The 18,911-nt window shown below is 37.8% G+C and overlaps 1 protein-coding gene across 10 annotated transcripts in view; it reads left to right on the top strand.

Annotated features, from left to right (window-relative positions):
* PIKFYVE (phosphoinositide kinase, FYVE-type zinc finger containing) overlaps positions 1-18,911 on the top strand; it is an 84,545-nt gene that overhangs the window by 54,438 nt on the left and 11,196 nt on the right. For all 10 annotated transcript variants that reach the window (XM_070771058.1, XM_070771047.1, XM_070771052.1 and 7 more), the window contains 13 exons: positions 11-82; positions 973-1,144; positions 3,101-3,279; positions 5,098-5,211; positions 5,662-5,770; positions 5,873-6,027; positions 7,177-7,267; positions 9,924-9,984; positions 11,521-11,658; positions 12,471-12,591; positions 13,909-14,004; positions 16,870-16,953; positions 17,683-17,780. In XM_070771058.1, the coding sequence (XP_070627159.1) occupies positions 11-82; positions 973-1,144; positions 3,101-3,279; positions 5,098-5,211; positions 5,662-5,770; positions 5,873-6,027; positions 7,177-7,267; positions 9,924-9,984; positions 11,521-11,658; positions 12,471-12,591; positions 13,909-14,004; positions 16,870-16,953; positions 17,683-17,780 (1,490 nt within the window). The remainder of the gene's footprint in view (positions 1-10; positions 83-972; positions 1,145-3,100; positions 3,280-5,097; positions 5,212-5,661; positions 5,771-5,872; positions 6,028-7,176; positions 7,268-9,923; positions 9,985-11,520; positions 11,659-12,470; positions 12,592-13,908; positions 14,005-16,869; positions 16,954-17,682; positions 17,781-18,911) is intronic.

Raw genomic sequence — 18,911 nt, forward strand, 5'->3', positions numbered from 1 at the left:
TTTCTTTTAGGATTGTAACAATGGAATTTTATGGAAAAAATGATCTTACATTAGGAATATTTTTAGAGAGATACTGTTTCCGGTAAGAACCAGTTTTCTCCTTATGTTCTATTTATGCTTTTTTTGATGCACAGAATTTCAACCTAAACATAAACATGAGTTGGAGCACTGTTGTTTGACCTTCCTGTTCACGCGTCATATCAGGGCTTACTGTACAGAGAAGTAATCTGTTTTATATTCAACCCAGGAAGTCTTCTCCAGTTCATTTTTCAGATCTATGCCCATCTAATTGCCCTGTAGTCCTGCAGATTTTTTTTTAGGATGTCTGTTTTTACAGTGATTCAAATGAAAGACAAGAGAAACTAAGGGCCTCAGTTTAAATCTTAGTGCCTTCGCTTGCCACTTACATGACAAAGAGCAAGTAACTTAATCTTTGTGTGTGCATGCTTAGTTGTGTCCAACTCCTTGCGACTCCATGAACTGTAGCCCCCCAGACTGCTCTGTCCATGGAATTTTTCAGGCAGGAATCCTGGAGGGGGTTGCTGTTTCCTTCTCTAGGGGATCTTCCCAACCGAGGGGTCTAATCCTCATCTCTTGTGTCTCCTGCATTGGTAGGCAGGTTCTTTAGCACTAGCATCACCTGGGTTAATCTTTACCAGCCCCCTTTATAGTTTTTAACAAACTTCACAAACATCAAGAGTTTTAATAAGTAAAATGAGATGATGTTTTAGAAATGCTTGGCAAATGGAAGGTGCTTAACAAGTGGAACGTATCACTGTGATGTGGTTGAAGGCAGGGTGTTCAACTCTGCAGGCTCGTAGCAGGACAAGTGGTACCCTGATCAGATCATCCACCATCATCCTTACTCTGCAGAGGATGCTGCATTATCGTATGCAGTCCTGATTAGCCAGCATTCACTATACATGGCTCCTCGGTTTCATGGTTAATGTGAGGACTTTCTTTTTGTCAAAGGCCTTCCTATCAGTGCCCTAGCATGTTCTGTGATACCCCCATGGTGCACCACATTCGACGCTTTGTCCATGGCCAAGGCTGTGTGCAGATAATCCTAAAGGAGCTGGATTCTCCAGTACCTGGATATCAGCATACAATTCTCACCTACTCCTGGTGCAGAATGTGCAAACAGGTAAGTGTACCCTGTTGCTGTACTATTTCGTGTAGTATCATTTCTTTCTATAGTTCTTTCTTTGTGGGGGAGGGTGGCCTCTGTTATTTTGGATTTGATATTTGTCTTTGGGCTCTTATTTATTTTACCTGCTGTATGTTCCCTTTAATGTTTATTTCCTGAAGGTTCCATTTTAGGATTTATCAGTTATTATATAAAATATAGGTACCATGTCCAGTAAAATATGTGGAGACTTTATCTTGACTGTTCTCGATTATGTTTGTTTATTCATCAGCAGACACTTATTTAGCACCGCGTAGGTACCAGCTACTGTGCTGGGCCTTAGGAATGAAGAAAGAACAAGGTGTTGGCTCCTGTCCTCTCGGGGAGGAAACAGTCTTGTAACACAATAATTACAGTGTGCTAGAATGCTTGTGTAAGTTAGTCTAGATCAACATTTCTGTCTTAAGAGATGCAGATGAGGCCATGTTTAATTGATCTCTGCTGTTTCTCATATTTATTCTTGGGGACAAAACTGTATATTTTGTTTCCTCTCTGTGCTTTTCTATCTCTGGAGGAAATATTTGGTGCTAGTATTTTGTTTTTAATACATACTTTTTATTCAAATTGTTTGTAATGTGTATGTGCCGGATTTAACTTCATTGTTATATTAATTGGCTTATTTTGGAGTGTGTTTGGAATCACATACAGGAATTACAGACAAAATAATAGTGCAGCCTATTTCAATATTAGTGGTTGAGGAGGGCAAAGTCAAAGATAGATAGTCTTCAGTAGAAACATAATCTGTGAAATCATGTCTTGCAATAATTGGTCTTTATATGCTTGTTCTTCTAGGCCTTTAGTCATTGTTAGGCAGCTGGCAATATTTTGTTGTAGAATGTGTGAACTTTTGTAGATTGTCTACTGAAATAAGTAACTTAAATTTGATCTTTATATCTTGTATGTTTGGTATATACACATGATTGCAAAACAAAACTTCAGCCTTTGGGGTTATGCTAGAAAGGAAAAGGTAAACAGTTTTTGTTACACAGAAGTGAAAAATTTTATGTGTCACAAAAAAGTTACAACATATATGACCCAATATTAATATACTTACTATTAAACTTCTATAAGCCATAATAGAAATAATAGGCAAAGGGCATGAGAAAGCAATTTAATACAGATGGCCAGTAGACATGTGCAAATACATGTTACTCATTAGAAATAATAAAAGATGAATAAATAAAATAAGTGAAGTATGTTTTTATTTATTTTTTAAATAAGTCACATTTCAAAGATATATAATTCCTGACGTCAGTAAGAAAGTAGGGAAATGGATACTCTCAGATACTGGTGGCAATTGTGTCTCCAAATAGGTGTACTGGTTTATACAGTATGGCAGAAAGTATCAAAGACCAGATAAATGTTGATGCCCTTCTTTGACCTACCAATTTCCACTTTTATTAATTTATTGCAAGGAAATCGTTATGGATACTTACAAGTGTGTTTTATATACCCACATTGAAAAGTTCATCAAAATAATGAAAAGCTTGAAATGTTTTAAATGCCCACCAATAGGGATTGGTTAAACATGTCCGTATAATAGGATATTCTGCAGCTGTTAAAAATCAAGCTGCGTAAGAATTTTCAATGTGGGAAAATATGATGTATTACTAATGATCAAGGTTATGAAGCTACAAGAAAGAGTTTTTATTTATAAACATCCTGGCTAAGGATATATGCTTTCATGTCTGGAAAGAAAGCAAATGTACTAGCATATTGATGGTGGTGGTAGGGTTACTGATGAGACAGTTTCCGTAGCCATCCCTCACCCCACCCACCTCTAAATATTTTTTTGCTTTTCTAGTTTTCTGCAGTCAGAATATACTAGGTTTGTACTAAAGAAGAAAATACATATATTTTTTTAAAGAGATTCTCAGTATGTGTGATTAGATAACAATTTATGCTGAATTTCAGGTAACACCAGTTGTTGCTCTTTCCAATGAGTCTTGGTCCATGTCGTTTGCAAAATACCTGGAACTTAGGTTTTATGGGCACCAGTACACCCGCAGAGCCAATGCTGAGCCATGTGGTCACTCCATCCACCACGATTATCACCAGTATTTCTCCTATAACCAGATGGTGGCATCTTTCAGGTAAGAAGTCTGAGCAACCTTGTCACAGACACATACTCCCTGGAAGGCTTTGTAGCATTTCCACTGTTACTAGATTGAACTCACTTTTGGTGTGTGTTGTTCCCCACCCATCAGCCTTGCAAATGCAGGGCCGTACTCTGTGAAGAGCTTTCAGTGCTATTATTTATTTTATTCTTTAAGAAATGTGTTACTATTACCCTCACTTAGAGACCTTATAGCTACAAATAGAGCTAGCAAGTGATGGGGTCATGATATAAACTGGTAGATTTGCTATTGTAGGTGTGACTCTTAACCATTGCTTTTGCATTGCTTTTGCATCTGAGAGCTTGTCAGAATTTTTGCTAAGACATTACTTAGCATAAAGATAATTGGATAGGACTGGATAGAGCTGAAATCACTACTTCAAAGAATGGTTTTAAATGACTGAGAAACCCTTCAGAATATATCCAGAATCTAGGGACTTCCCTGGTGGTCCAGGGGTTAAGAATCTGCCTGCCAACACAAGGGACATGAGTTTGATCTCTGGTCCAGGAGGATCTCATGCTGTGGAGCAACTAAGCCCCTGGGCCACAACTGCTGGGCCTGCCCCCTAGATGTGCTCTGCAACAAGGAAGCTATTGCAGTGAGAAGCCCACGCACAGCAGCAAAGACCCAGCATAGCCATATATATCCAGAATCTGAACATATCTCACCACCTTCAGCACTCCCCTTCTGAGCTGAATCTCTGTCGTCCTTCCCTAGATTATTGCAATAGTCTCAACCGGCTTCCCTTTAGCCTCGCCCTGCAGCACAGCAGTCAGAGTGGTCCTATTGTATGAAAATCAGCTTAGGCCACTCATGTGCTCTGGAGCCTCCAGCGGTGTCTGTTTCACCCTGAGTGAAAGCCAGAGTCCATTTATGGGTCTCTAAGCCCCTCATACTCAGGCTTCTCACCCCTTCTCCTCTCCCCTTGCTCACCGTGTTTCAGCCTCGCTGGCCTCCAGGCTGGGCCTCAGTTATGCCAGGTGACCTCCTTCCTGGGAGCCTCTCATTGCTCTTCCATCTCTGTGCTGTCTGCTTCTAGACATTTGCTTATTTTTCTTTACTTTTTTCAGATCTTTGTTCAGATTTCACCTGCCCTGACTCCCTCTCACCCCTAGCACTCCTTGCTTCTTTTTCGCCCTTTATTTTGCTCTGTAGCACCTACTCTCTGGCATAAGGTATGTTTTAAGTATTTATTTTTATTTATTGCCCAAGTCTTGTTGTTCCTGAATCATGAGAGCAGGAATTTTGGCCCTTGCTCAGCACCTAAAACAGCATCTGACACATAATAAGTCCTCAGGAAATATTTGTAATTGAACCTATATCCTTTTTCAAGCAAGAGCTATTAACCATGAACCTAGGGCCTAGGTTGGATATAGTGTTTACTAGACAACACGAACTTCAAGTGGAAAGGAAACTCATGAAGAATCCTTGGGAGCTGAGAAGGTAGTGAATACCTGTGTCCAAGCTAATTGTAGGAAGGAATTCCTCTCTCTTTTTGGAGGTTTCTATCCCAGTCATTTGTTTTTAAAGCACACGAGGGTGGCCTCAGGAGATAAATGATGATAGCACAATGCAGGGGAAAAACAACACAGAACAAAATCTCTTTAAAACTGGGAAGGATATTGGTAATGATTGAAAGTGGTCTTCAGTATTTTTGGTTTGAAAATGCCATTTTATAGAAACTTTAAGATCTCTTATGCCCATAAGACTTAGTTGGCTGTCATGATACACTTCTACTCAAAATATTAAAATATTTTTCACTTTTCTACTATTACTTGTATTTTCTCCTCTCAGTTATTCTCCCATTCGGCTTCTTGAAGTGTGTGTTCCACTTCCCAAAATATTCATTAAACGTCAAGTCCCACTAAAGGTGTCCCTTCTTCAGGATCTGAAGGACTTCTTTCAGAAGTAAGTTTCATTTTCTTTGATCATCTGTTTTTGTTTAGTACTGCCTGAAATCTGAACTACTTTAAATATCTTGTTTGTTCAGTCAGCTTTCTTTGAAAACAGAAATAGCCTATTTTCCTAATTGTATTTTGTATATGTCTGATGTAAAAATGGGAAAATGTAGACAATACACCAAAGTATTAAAAAAGAAATCAGACCCTCCCAAGCATAACAACTGTTAAATCTTGATGTACATCCTTTCAGGTCTTTTTTGTTTTTCAAAATTATATGTGATTCTTAATTAGATAAGATATTAGTAAAGTTCTGTGTATATCTTTTTTCTACTTTAAAAAAAATTATTTTAATTGGAGGCTAATTACAATATTGTAGTGGTTTTGCCCATCTTTTTCTACTTGTGTGAGATTAGACAGTTTGATTCTAACTTTTCTAAAGTGTTTAATGTTTGTTAAGAGTTTCACAGGTATATCTTGCTGTGGATGAAAGACTTGCGTCTTTGAAAACTGATACATTTAGCAAATCAAGAGAGGAAAAAATGGAAGATATCTTTGCACAAAAAGAGGTAATTCATTTTTCTGACAGAAACCCAGAATTTAGTTGTGAACTTGTTAGAAGTTCCTTTTGGGTGCGTCTCAGATTGCTGGAGTGGTTTTTGTTCCCCTAGATGGAAGAAAGTGAGTTCAAGAGCTGGACTGAGAAGATGCAGGCGCGGCTCCTGTCTTCCTCCATGGAGACCCCCCAGCAACTGCAGTCAGTCTTCGAGTCCCTCATCGCCAAGAAACAAAGCCTCTGTGAGGTGCTGCAAGCTTGGAATAACAGGTGTGACTCTGCAGTCAGGTGTTTCTTTCATATTATTGCAAAATGTGCTCTGCCATGATGTTTTTGATTTAAATATCCTTGTTAGTTGTGGATGTTGCCTTTTACTCTCAAGTTTAGGACGTTTTATTTTTATCGCTCCTACCACCCTCCACTTCTTTCATCCTTTAAAGTGCAGTTTGCAAAGATACAAAAAAAAAAAAGATGAGAATAACCTTTGTTGCTATTTCTAATATAGTATGTATGCTGCTGCTGCTACTGCTAAGTCACTTCAGTCGTGTCCGACTCTGTGTGACCCCATAGATGGCAGCCCACCGGGCTCCACCGTCCCTGGGATTCTCCAGGCAAGAACACTGGAGTGGGTTGCCATTTCCTTCTCCAGTGCATGAAAGTGAAAAGTGAAAGTGAAGTCGCTCAGTCATGTCCGACTCGTAGCGACCCCATGGACTGCAGCCCACCAGGCTCCTCCATCCATGGGATTTTCCAGGCAAGAGTACTGGAGTGGGGTGCCATTGCCTTCTCCAGTATGTGTGCTAACTGAATCTAATTTATCTGTAATAGTAAACCATAGAGTAATTATTGGGTGTTAGGCCATGAGTTTCAACTGATTGTTTTGTGTATGTTATACCTGTATTTAAATATTTATTTGGGGAAATGTTTTCTTTTAATGCATATTAAAAAATTCACTTGGATTAGTATGGCATTTATTTATTAAACACTTGGATGATGCTAGGCATTAAGTAAGGCACCGGATGGACATGCACTCTTTTATTTGATTTTGAGTCCCACATGTGTATATACTGCTTTCATTTTACAGAGGAAACTGTGGCTCTACGAGACTAAGGGATTTGCCCAAGTGATATAGCTGTTGATTTTCAGAGCTGGGCTTTGGGCCTTGGTCTGTTGGTGTCTCATTATAACTTGCTATTCTTTTCTAACCATAATCATATCAATAACAGCTGATTAGTTGATTAGAAATAAAACAAAACTTACTCTTAGTTATTACAGCTGTAAAATCTATTGCATTTGAAATAGGAAAATTAATTTTTGTGGTTTCAAAGCTATAAGGAGAATATGTGTATGCATTATTCAGGATATTAGAAAGAAAACTATGTTCTTCTTTTCACTTTTCATTTTTTTCTTTAATTGTAGGCTGCAAGACCTTTTCCAACAAGAAAAGGGTAGGAAGCGGCCTTCAGTTCCTCCAAGTCCTGGAAGACTGAGACAAGGTGAAGAAAGCAAGGTAATGTTTTGTCTTGGGGCCTTCATTGTGATAAATAGAATTAATTTCTCTTATACCACTTAGAAGTGGTAGTTTAATACATACTTTATTGATAATGTTAGCGTTTTTAATTTTGAAGCAGTCAGGTTTCTTGGTATGACCTGGATTAATTTTTTTTATCTTTGCCTGAAATAAAATACATTATAATTCATTTATTTGAAATACTTATCAAAAGCTGCTGTGTACTGGCATCATTGAGGATAGCATCACAGAGGCAATAGGTGCTGTAAAGGAGAAGGTGTGGACGCACTGGGTGTATGCTGCTGCTGCTGCTAAGTCGCTTCAGTCGTGTCCGACTCTGTGCGACCCCATAGACGGCAGCCCACGAGGCTCCCCCGTCCCTGGGATTCTCCAGGCAAGAACACCGGAGTGGGTTGCCATTTCCTTCTCCAATGCATGAAAGTGAAAAGCGAAAGGGAAGTCGCTCAGTCGTGTCCGACTCTTAGCGACCCAGTGGACTGCATAACAGAGTCCTATTTTACTATGAGTTTTGGGTGTTCTTTGTGCTTAAGTGGGAAGTTTTTCTTAAGAGGTCGCACCAGTTCTATATGTTGATTTAATAGTTCTATATGTTGATTTAATTAATCTTTCCTAACTGTATGAGTTTTCTCTTGCTGTATAACACCTTACCCCAAACTTAATGACCTAAAACATAAATCTGTTATCTCACAGTGTGTCAGGACTCTGGCAGAGTATATGGCTGGGTTCTTTGCTCGATCTCACGGCTGAGATGAAGGTTTGGATGGGGTGATTATTTGAGGCTCAGGATCTTTTCCCAGGCTCATCTAGGTTGTTGGCAGAGTTCAATTCTAGTGGTTATAGGACTGAGGTCCCCCTTTCGTTGCTGGCATTTGACTAGAGGCAAGTCTCAACTCCTCGAGGCTGCCTGATTCCTTGCAGGTGGCCCATTTCATCTTCAGAGCCTACAGCAGTGGATTGAATCCTTCGCATGCTTTAGATCTCTTGAGTTCTTCTTTGTCTAACCTCTGGACACAGATTTAAAGGATGCGTGATTAGGTCAGGCCCAACTGCTTAATTTCCCTAGTTTAAGGCTAACTGATTTGTGATCTTACATACATGGTAGAATCCTTTCACGACAGCATCTGGATTCATGTTTGATTGAAGGTATGTGTGCTGTGTGTGTGTGTGTGTCTCAGGGTGTGCAGTTCTTTGGTATCATCACCAAATTCTGCCACTGTGCTAACCATGAACAGATGAATTAATGTCAGTATATTTTAAGGACTTAATATTCTGATACCATGAGGGCTTTTGAGAGAATGTTTCTTTTTGTACAAGTGTATAGTACTTATAGCAGAGTATTTTCATGGAATGATGGGTCCAAGTGCCTTAGATCTTTGTATTGTTTAGGAACACTGTGTCACTGAATTCTCCTTTTTGTCTCATAAATAACTGTGTAGGAATCACTTTTCCTTAAAGTTTGAGTGAGAGTAAGAATTATGAAGATGATTTATTAGTATTTTCAAGTAGTCTGGGACCGTTAATGGCTCTCACACACTGCTAGAGGCCTTTCTGTTTGCCTGCTGATGAAACTGCGAAGCTAGTGCTGTAAGACATGGAATTGAAAATACAAAGTCAGTTAATGGATGATTTTCTTTTTGAAAGATTGAAAGTTGATTTGAAAATCTGTAGCACTGCCTTTGTGTTTATATTCATTCATCTGATAAATTCTTATTGAGTGCTTTTAGACACTGTTCTGAGTACAGGGCTTTCAGGGTTCACAAACGTGAACACAAAAGTTCACATTTGTGGATGAAGGCCATAGTTACTGTTCCCATGGAACGTTTGTTTATGAGACTGACAATAAACAGATGAACCAATAAACATTTAAAAAACAAGTGGAAACAAAGCTGTGAGGAAAAAATTAACGAGAAATGGAGAGTAATGCCAAGGGAGTTGGTGATGATGAGTTATTTTATATAGGATGACCAGGGCAGTCACTGCTAGGGTGAGCAAATCAAAGGACATTGTAAGTAGCAGTGTAAGAAATGACTTTTAACGACATTATACACAGGGCTGACAGTCATTTAAATATATATTTTATCAATGGATTATGGGACTTGAGAAAATCCAATGGATAATAAAAGGTTGCTGGGCTTAATGGATAATCATAAGTAGTTCCTGGATATTTTAATGGGTCTGTGAGCTACTGTGTAGAACAGAATTCTCAAAATGTAGTTCAAGGACCCTGGAGGTCCTAGACCCTTTCAAGGGCTCTGAGAGATTTCCCTTTTTCAACTGCATAACTGTGTGAGCCTAGATCATCTTTATAAGTTCAGTCATAATAATACAGCTCAACAGATTAAATGCAGAAGTAGAGAGGAATTTAACTGTCTTCTATTAAAAGAAGACTTTAATGTCTTCTAGACATTGAAATATTTGTAAAAGCATAAAACAATCTCACTCTTTTACCAATTAAAAAAAATCTGTTTTTAATTAAAATGTATTGTTTATAGTAATAGGTAATGGGTTTATTATTTTTAAATGAATCAATATCAATAATTCTTAAGAGGTTGAAAGCGTAAGATTTACTTTGTTAAAATTTTTTTTAGTGTGATTTCAACATTTCCTTAAGAACAGAATATTTCCTTCTCTACAGATAAGTGCAGTGGATGCATCTCCACGGAATGCTTCTCCAGGACTTCCAAATGGAGAAAAAGGTTGGTCCTTGAGTCTGGTGATCACCTGCCATTGAATTTAAAGACGTTTCTTAGTCTAGAAGTTGTTTAAACACTAAATTTTGAGAATTTTTTCTGATGCAGTCGGTCAAAGACATTTTTTTCCTTGCTGTAAAACATTTGTAAGCAGTCTCAGTTTAAGATTATTGTAAAATGCATTGCCTAAGTTAGGATAGAGAAATAGATGATCAATAGTGAAGTGAGTGAAAGTTGCTCAGTCGTGTCTGACTCTTTGCAGCCCCATGGACTATACAGTCCATGGAATTCTCCAGGCCAGAATATTGGAGTGGGTAGCCTTTCCATTCTCCAGGGCTTGCTCAACCCAGGAATCAAACCCAGGTCTCCCTCATTGCAGGCGGATTCTTTACCAGCTAAGCCACCAGGAAAGCCCAAGAATACTGGAGTGGGTAGCCTATCCATTCTCCAGTGGATCTTCCCAACCCAGGAATAGAACTGGGGTGTCCTGCATTGCAGGCAGATTCTTTACCAGCTGAGCTACCAGGAAAGCCAGATGATCAATAGAGAAGGCTGCTTTTTAGGGGAAGAACAGAAAGATGAAACTGAATTTCTCTCTTAATTGTGTTACAGTTAAGTCCCTGGTTTCGTAGAAAAAAAAAATCAGACAAAGCTTAGTTGATATTTTTGTATTGCTAAAATCTTTTCTTGACTTAAGCCTGTTTTTCATCGATATTTCATTGAATAACTTGGTGCCACTCTAGGGAATTGGAAGGAAAATTTACTTAGACTATCTTGGTAGAATAGAAACTCAACTTGGAATTCTTGGCATTTTTCTATTATAATTAAGTGAATTTCCCCCTTGAGAATAAACGTGATTTTTTCCCCCTCAGTAGTGTCATAATTTCATTCCTTATTAAATTGAATGAACAAAATATTTAAGTAGGCATTGTGAAGTGAAAGTCACTCAGTCATGTCTGACTCTTTGTGACCCCATGGGCTGAAATAAAAACTTCATGGAATTCTCCAGGCCAGAAGACTGGAGTATGTAGCCATTCCCTTCTCCAGGGGATCTTCCCAACCCAGGGATTGAACCCAGGTAGCCTGCATTGCAGGCAGATTCTTTACCAGCTGAGCCATCAAGGAAGCCCAAGAATACTAGAGTGTGTAGCCTATCTCTTCTCCAGCGAATCTTCCCAACCCAGGAAGCAAACTGGGGTCTCCTGCATTGTAGGCAGATTCTTTACCAGCTGAGCTACTAGGGAAGCCCAGGCATTATGGTCTGGTGCAAAGAATATTGGGGTGATATTAGACTTGGTTGCCAGTCATCCTGCTGTCACTAAGATCTGATTGTGGTCGTCATATAACCTGTCTGGATTTTTGTGTCCATTTTTAAAATTTCTGAAATTCATTTGTGAAATGACCTATGTAACTTTATTTAAGAAGCTAAAATTCTTTCGTTTATGAAGTAGAAAAAGGTTTTGGCCTTTTGAAAATATTGTTATTAGGTATAAATGGACATAATGTTTTAAAGTGACTCATTTGCACGGTGTTTTTCTTTAGAGGACCGCTTCTTAGCCACCCTTTCCAGTCAGAGCTCCACCAGTTCCCCCCATCTCCAGCTGCCTACTTCTCCTGAAGGCGTGCCTGAGCAGGTCATGGGAGGGCCCCCAGATCTCGATACTGCCAGCAGTTCTGAAGGTACAGGTCAAGTCACTATTTCTGTACTTCATCCAGTAAAGACAAACACTCTTGAATGCTGGGGCACAATGCTTTCTTATCCCTTGGGATTTAAAATTTGTACCGTTGAAAGTGCTCTTTTAGATGTAGCTTTTTACCATATCCCTTCAGTTGCACTGCTTGACATGTGACTGTCTCAGTAACAAAATGCTATTCAGCTTTATCTACTTTCTGGGGATATTATTAATATTTTCTTAAGTCTCATTAAGCACACGATTGTTCCCTTATAAGAAAGAAAGAAAATTTCAACCATTTCTCCAATGACAAACATTTGTTTCGCCAATAATAGATGTATGCCTTTTCCCTCTCTTGCCTTGCTTTCTGTTTAAGCACCAACTACTTAATTGTAGTGTAAACTTTAAACATAACTTTTAAATTGCAATTAAGCTCAAATATAATAGCCACAGTGCTCATAACTGAGTTGAAGTGGCAACAGGAACAGCTGGGACTGAGTTCATGCATGCTTGGCCAGTAATTTCACCACGGCTGCTGCCTGGCCCCTTGAGGGTAAGAGGCTGTTGATTGCAGGATGATCTCAACTTCAAACATGTTGAAATGTAAAAAAAACAAGCCCCTTGGGGTCAGAGCTGTGTATGCTTCACGGTTGCTTCCTGTTAGATAGTCATTATTCCTAGATCAAAAATTTTACACCATAATTGGTAATTACGGTGTGCCCATGTCTGTGTTCCAAAAAGGAAAAGAAATATAGTTGACACTTTATACTTTTACTCTTCCTGAATATTAATATATAAGTAGAATATTTTTCATTCTAGATGTATTTGATGGACATTTGCTGGGATCTACAGATAGCCAGGTGAAGGAAAAATCAACCATGAAAGCCATCTTTGCAAATTTGCTTCCAGGAAATAGCTATAACCCTATTCCATTTCCTTTGTAAGTATTATATAAGCCAGTGGCTGTTGGGTGGTTTTATTTTCACTTCATTTGAAAGATTTCTCTATGGATATACTCTCCATTAACTTTATATACGTATTTCTCAATCCAAAATTATCCTCCATTACCATAAAAGAGATGTCTTTTTGTATAATTTACTTTGTGGAACATGTAGTCTTTATATATTAACAGTAGATAAATAGATTAATAAAGAATTGCTTATATCTATATATACATTTTAAAAGATATACTGCTGCATTGAGGGCAGGAGGGGAAGGGGATGACAAAGGATGACATGGTTGGATAGCATCACTGACTCAATGGACTTGAGTTTGAGCAAACTCCAGGAGATAGTAAAGGACAGGGGAGCCTGGAAGGCTGCAGTTCATGGTGTTGCAAAAAGTCAAACATGACTTAGCGATTGAATAACAACAACAATTGATCTCATGATCATAAAAACATATTGCTGATTGTATATGAGGGTATTACTGACCCAGTACTTTACTGGGACATGGTGTGTTTCTAACAGTGGTGATGAATTGCACTGGCCCTTGCAAGGTTTTGTGTGATCTTGTGTGTACAAGGTTCTCTCATAGTGGGGGAAAAACATAGGCTGGCTGTGAGGGTTTTTCTTCCACTGGTTGACATGTCTGGCTATCAGCTGATGATGCTTGCTCCTGTGAAACAGATGTATGTTAATATGGATTTTGTTCTCAATTGACTTCTGTATTTAATTATTCAGTTAATGTTTAAACTTACAGAGTGGCAGCTTTAGTGCCTCAGGACGTAGAGAAAGATCAGTAAGGGAAATAACTGCTCTCAGGAGCTCATGTCTTGAGCTGTGTGTTCTGTGGTATAAATGTGTAAAAGGCCTCTGTTTTCTCTGCTTCAGACTTGAATAGTTTATGTCATTTACTGCTGGACTAGTGGTACATTTCCACAGTTTCCAAAAGACTTTTCTTTCAAACTTATAATAGAACAAAATCCCTTAAACTTCTGCTATTCATTGTAAATACCTTTTGAGATAAATATGGCCCAACATCTTGCCAACGTGGAAAACTTTGTTTGATGATTCCAGGACCCTCTGATTTGAAAAACAGTTCTGATAATTTTCAGTTGCCTTTAAAAACTTTCTGTTGATCTGTTTTCCTTGGCTGTTTGTCCCAGTTCTGCATACATTTTGGCTTAATTATATTCATGTAATTATGCATTATTTAGTTAACTTAAAATTGTCCTGAGATTTACTTGTAATTGTGCTAATGGGTTGTATATGTGATTTTCTGCTAATTTTGTTCTGATTTACGTGTTTTTGAACAGCGATCCAGATAAACACTACTTAATGTATGAACATGAACGAGTGCCCATTGCAGTCTGTGAGAAGGAGCCCAGCTCCATCATTGCTTTTGCTCTCAGGTATTACTCATAGGGCTTTTTCACCTGTGTTTGTATTTTCATGTTTTATGTGAATTTATTTATTAATTGCTGTATTGTTGAGCTCTGTTACATAGAGTAGAGCAAAATATAAGTAAATGTAAAGTAGTAAATATAAGTAGAGAATATATATCCTTTGGGTGCGACAGTTTATTCTTTTTTTATCTGGTAATGTACTGTTTACCCAAGTATTAACAGGATGATTCTTAAGCAAGCTTCTAATAATTAAGTTAACTAGGCAAGTTATTTGCTAATTCTTATATCCTCTGTCCATTCTCTATATTATAATACGTGTCCATTGTATCCTTTCCTTTGGTTTATATATTGATATAATACTTGGAACATAGCTGCCTTTAATCCTCTGAATATCTTTTTTGTGTTTTTCATTTATTTCCTTCTTGCTTCCCACACATAGAAGGTCAAGTTTCCCTAGAGTAATGCTGTTCCTAGGCCTTAATTCATTTACATGCCACAATTATGTGTCTTAAAGAAGGGCCCCTGTTTAGAAATTTTTATATATTGTGTCTAAAATAACAAAGCTTTTTAATATTAATGATGTCTTGGCAGTGATAATACCTAGTTTAAGTAGAATCTAAGATGTTTAATAAAAATTTTTTTCCCTATTGAAAGACATTGAAATTAAAATTTTATTTTTATTATTGGTTACAAGTTGTCCATTTATTCAACAAATATTTGAATGTTGCAATGTGTGGTATACTAGGTACTGGGTATAAGGGGTAAACAAGATAGATTTATAGACTTCAGCATTTATAGAGTTTAGAGTTACTATTTGGACAATAAGGAGTTTTTTCCTTTAGAAGATTCCATATGATACATTTTTTTTATCATTGCCTTTTGATGTTCATGAAGTTTTTGCTTCTCATTTTATTGGTTAGTCAACTGGAAAAGGTCAGTTTTCATTCCAATCCCTAAGGCAATGCCAAAGAATGCTCAAACTACCGTCCAATTGCACTCATCTCAAATACTAGTAAAGTGATGCTTAAAATTCTCCAAGCCAGGCTTCAGCAATACATGAACCGTGAACTTCCAGATATTTAGAAAAGGCAGAAGAACCAGAAATCAAATTGCCAACATTTGCTGGATCATCGAAAAAGGAAGAGAGTTCCAGAAAAACATCTATTTCTGCTTTATTGACTATGCCAAAGCCTTTGACTGTGTGGATCACAATAAACTGTGGAAAATTCTGAAAGAGATGGGAATACCAGACCATCTGACCTGCCTCTTGAGAAATATGTATACAGGTCAGGAAGCAACAATTAGAACTGGACATGAAACAACAGACTGGTTCCAAATAGGAAAAGGAATACGTCAAGGCTGTATATTGTCACCCTGCTTATTTAACTTACATGCAGAGTACATCATGAGAAACGCTGGGCTGGAGGATGCACAAGCTAGAATCAGGATTGCCAGGAGAAATATCAATAACCTCAGATATGCAGGTGACACCACCTTTATGGCAAAAAGTGAAGAAGAACTAAAGAGACTCTTGATGAAAGTGAAAGAGGAGAGTGACAAAGTTGGCTTAAAGCTCAACATTCAGAAAACTAAGATCATGGCATCTGGTCCCATCACTTCATGGCAAATAGATGGGGAAACAGTGGAAACAGTGTCAGACTTTATTTTTCTGGGCTCCAAAATCACTGCAGATGGTGATTGCAGCCATGAAATTAAAAGATGCTTACTCTTTGGAAGTAAAGTTATGACCAACCTAGACAGGATATTAAAAAGGAGAGGCATTACTTTGCCAACAAAGGTCTGTCTAGTCAAGGCTATGGTTTTTCCATTGGTAATATATGGATGTGAGAGTTGGACTATAAAGAAAGCTGAACGCCGAAGAATTGATGCCTTTGAACTGTGGTATTGGAGAAGACTCTTGAGAGTCCCTTGGACTGCAAGGAGACCCAACCAGTCCATCCTAAAGGAGACCAGTCCTGGGTGTTCATTGGAAGGACTGATGCTGAGGCTGAAACTCCAATACTTTGGCCATCTCATGTGAAGAGCTGATTCACTGGAAAAGACTCTGATGCTGGGAGGGATTGGGGGCAGTAGGAGAAGGGGACAACAGAGGATGAGATGGTTGGATGGCATCACCAACTCAATGGGTTTGGGTGGACTCTGGGAGTTGGTGATGGACAGGGAGGCCTGGCATGCTGGGGTTCACGGGGTTGTAAAGAGTTGGACACGACTGAACAACTGAACTGAACTGAACATACTACATGAATAGATAAGAAAGGCAGGAAAGTCAATGAAAAAAATATGTGTTTTTTACTATTAGGAAGCGGATTTTCTAGTTGACGTCACCTTTTTCTAATATCTTGGAAAAATAATACATGTTCACATCTGATTTATCTAAACCAGGGTTCCCAGGCTGCTAGTTGGATTTTGTTGGACAGTGCAACTTTAAAAAAAAAATGTTTTTTTCTTAAAGTTTAGCACTTTTAAGTTGAAAAGCACTCTCAAGTCCCTTTCCTCCCTATTACACTAAATGGTGAAGTTTCATGCTTTTCAATTAGCTGTTCAACCCTGAAGGCATTTGATCTAAATGTTAGTATGGAGGCCTTCACAATCATTGTTTAGGATATTGAGTCTGGCTGGTGTGTTGGATTATATTTTGTATTATTTTTTGGTGTACATATTGACTTTCTTCATGAAGTTTCTACTTGATAATTTTTGTTATTTAACTCTAATGTTATTTGTCTAAGTACATTAGATGTAGATGCTTATAATGTTTGTGTTTCTATAATGCAAAGCTTATTCTAAAGCATATGATTTACTTTAAAAGAAGACCTTAATGTTTAACATATTTCAACCTGTTTCCATCCTAAGTTGTAAAGAATACCGGAATGCCTTAGAGGAATTGTCCAAAGCCACTCAGCGGAACAGTGCTGAAGAAGGGCTTCCAACAAACAGGTGATACGTGATTGAGGAAAATTTATTTTAATTGAACTATATCATTTTCTAGGTGTTCGTATTTCAGTTTTATTACAGCTTATTGTTGATGTAAAAGTTTCTAGAGTTTAATCAGTGGCGCTCATTTTTTAGCCAGTAATTGACAGAACAAAATTCAGGTATAGCAAAAGACCTTAAAAAGTCTGCTAGGTTACAGTTTTCTTATAATTGTCATAGAAGTTCAAAGTGTATTGCATATTTACATTTTTAAGTTTTTAAGTTCTCTTTGCTGTGAAAATTAATTTCTGAAATTGGTAAACTACTGCCTAGCTTTGTATTTTAAATAATTTAAGAATTTTCCATAATAATTAAAGATCTTAACAGCTAAAAAACAAAGCAAACCTCTGCCAAATCAGCTCTTTTAAGTATTTTTGGTATTTTAGGTATTTGAGACAGAAATTGTCATAATTGTCACCATTGACTTATGGGTGCTATAATATAGCTCTGATAGACCTGAGAAAAATATTTTAAGACCCTGTATTCTTATAGCTTTAACATTTTTCTTAAAAGTCTAGTATACATTTCAAGACTTTTTCTTCCATGCTAACCTGTGTTTATATAAATTATGAACCAGATTTCTGATATTGTGGGTGGGGTTAGGTGGGAAGTAGATTAATATAGGAATTAGAGTACTTGTTATTTTGTGTCTGAATCATATAAAACCAACTTTTCTTCTGTTTCTCATTTTAGTACTTTAGACAGCAGACCAAAGAGTAGCAGCCCAATTAGACTACCTGAGATCAGTGGAGGACAGACAAACCGTGCGGTAGAAGCAGAACCACAGCCAAGTAAGATTACAGATGGAGAAGTACTTTTGTTTGTAATTGTGGTTTGAAGAAGAAAACACGTTAAATAAGAAATGCCATCTGGCAAGGATTTATTGTTTCTGATCTTTGAACTATAATATGGTTGTAAAATTTTTATATATTTTCTTTTGTGTATATTTCACTTTTCTTTGATTTTTAAGTTTTTGAGTTTGAAACGCCTAGAAGCGTTTCATGCAAAAGGAAGGTCCATGCAAAAAAGAAGCAGGATCGGCCTTCTTGGCTAGAGCTTTCAGTTTAAAGCATGCAACATAAGAAATAGAGTATCAGTTTTTTTTTTTTTGTTTGTTTTTGTAGCATTGTTGGCATTGTGAAAAGAACTTTTCATGTCTTATCTTCTTTAATTCCCACAATAACCCCATATTTGACATATCTCCATTTTTCAGAAAGTAAGTTAAGACTTAGATTAAGCACTTTGCTCAAGGTTACACAGGTAGTGGGGAGCAGAGATTTGCAGTTGTGTTTCTTTGACTTTGTCAGTTAGGAATATTCCCTACAAGTAACAGAAAACCCAGTTGGTGATGGGCAGGGGAGCCTGGCATGCTCCAGTCCATAGGGTTGCAAAGAGTCGGACACAACTGAGTCACTAAACTGAAAAGAAAACTCAAATCTACTGGGGCTTAAACAAAGGACAGTTTATTTTTTTAAAATAGCAACGTCTGCAAATGCGCAGTTGCTGGCATTTGTTCAGCTACTTGGCTTTGTCATGACAACATAAGGGTTAGTTTCTCTTTGATTTCTCTTAAATTTTATTCATGGTCAGAGATGTCCCACTCTAATGTCTGCATTTGAGGCAGAAGGAAGGGAAGTATAAGCTTCTGTTCTTGTCTTTTATTAGGAAATTCCCTTTCCTTTTCAGTCTCATTGGTTAGAACTGAGTCTCATGGCCACCCTTTCCTGCAAAGGAGACTGAGAAAGTGGTGAGCATCATTGTCCTGGCTAGTTTATACAAATCATGATTCTTTTCCTGGGACTCCGCATGCTGCTGCCCTAAAGAAAATTGGAGCTCTGTTAGCAAGGAGCAAGGTGGGATTGGGTATTGAGGAGAATGTGATAGTGTCTGCCACTCTAAGTAAGCACTTATTGATTGAGATT

This window comes from Bos indicus, chromosome 2 (genome assembly GCF_029378745.1).
Source record: "Bos indicus isolate NIAB-ARS_2022 breed Sahiwal x Tharparkar chromosome 2, NIAB-ARS_B.indTharparkar_mat_pri_1.0, whole genome shotgun sequence".
Lineage (NCBI taxonomy): Eukaryota > Metazoa > Chordata > Mammalia > Artiodactyla > Bovidae > Bos > Bos indicus.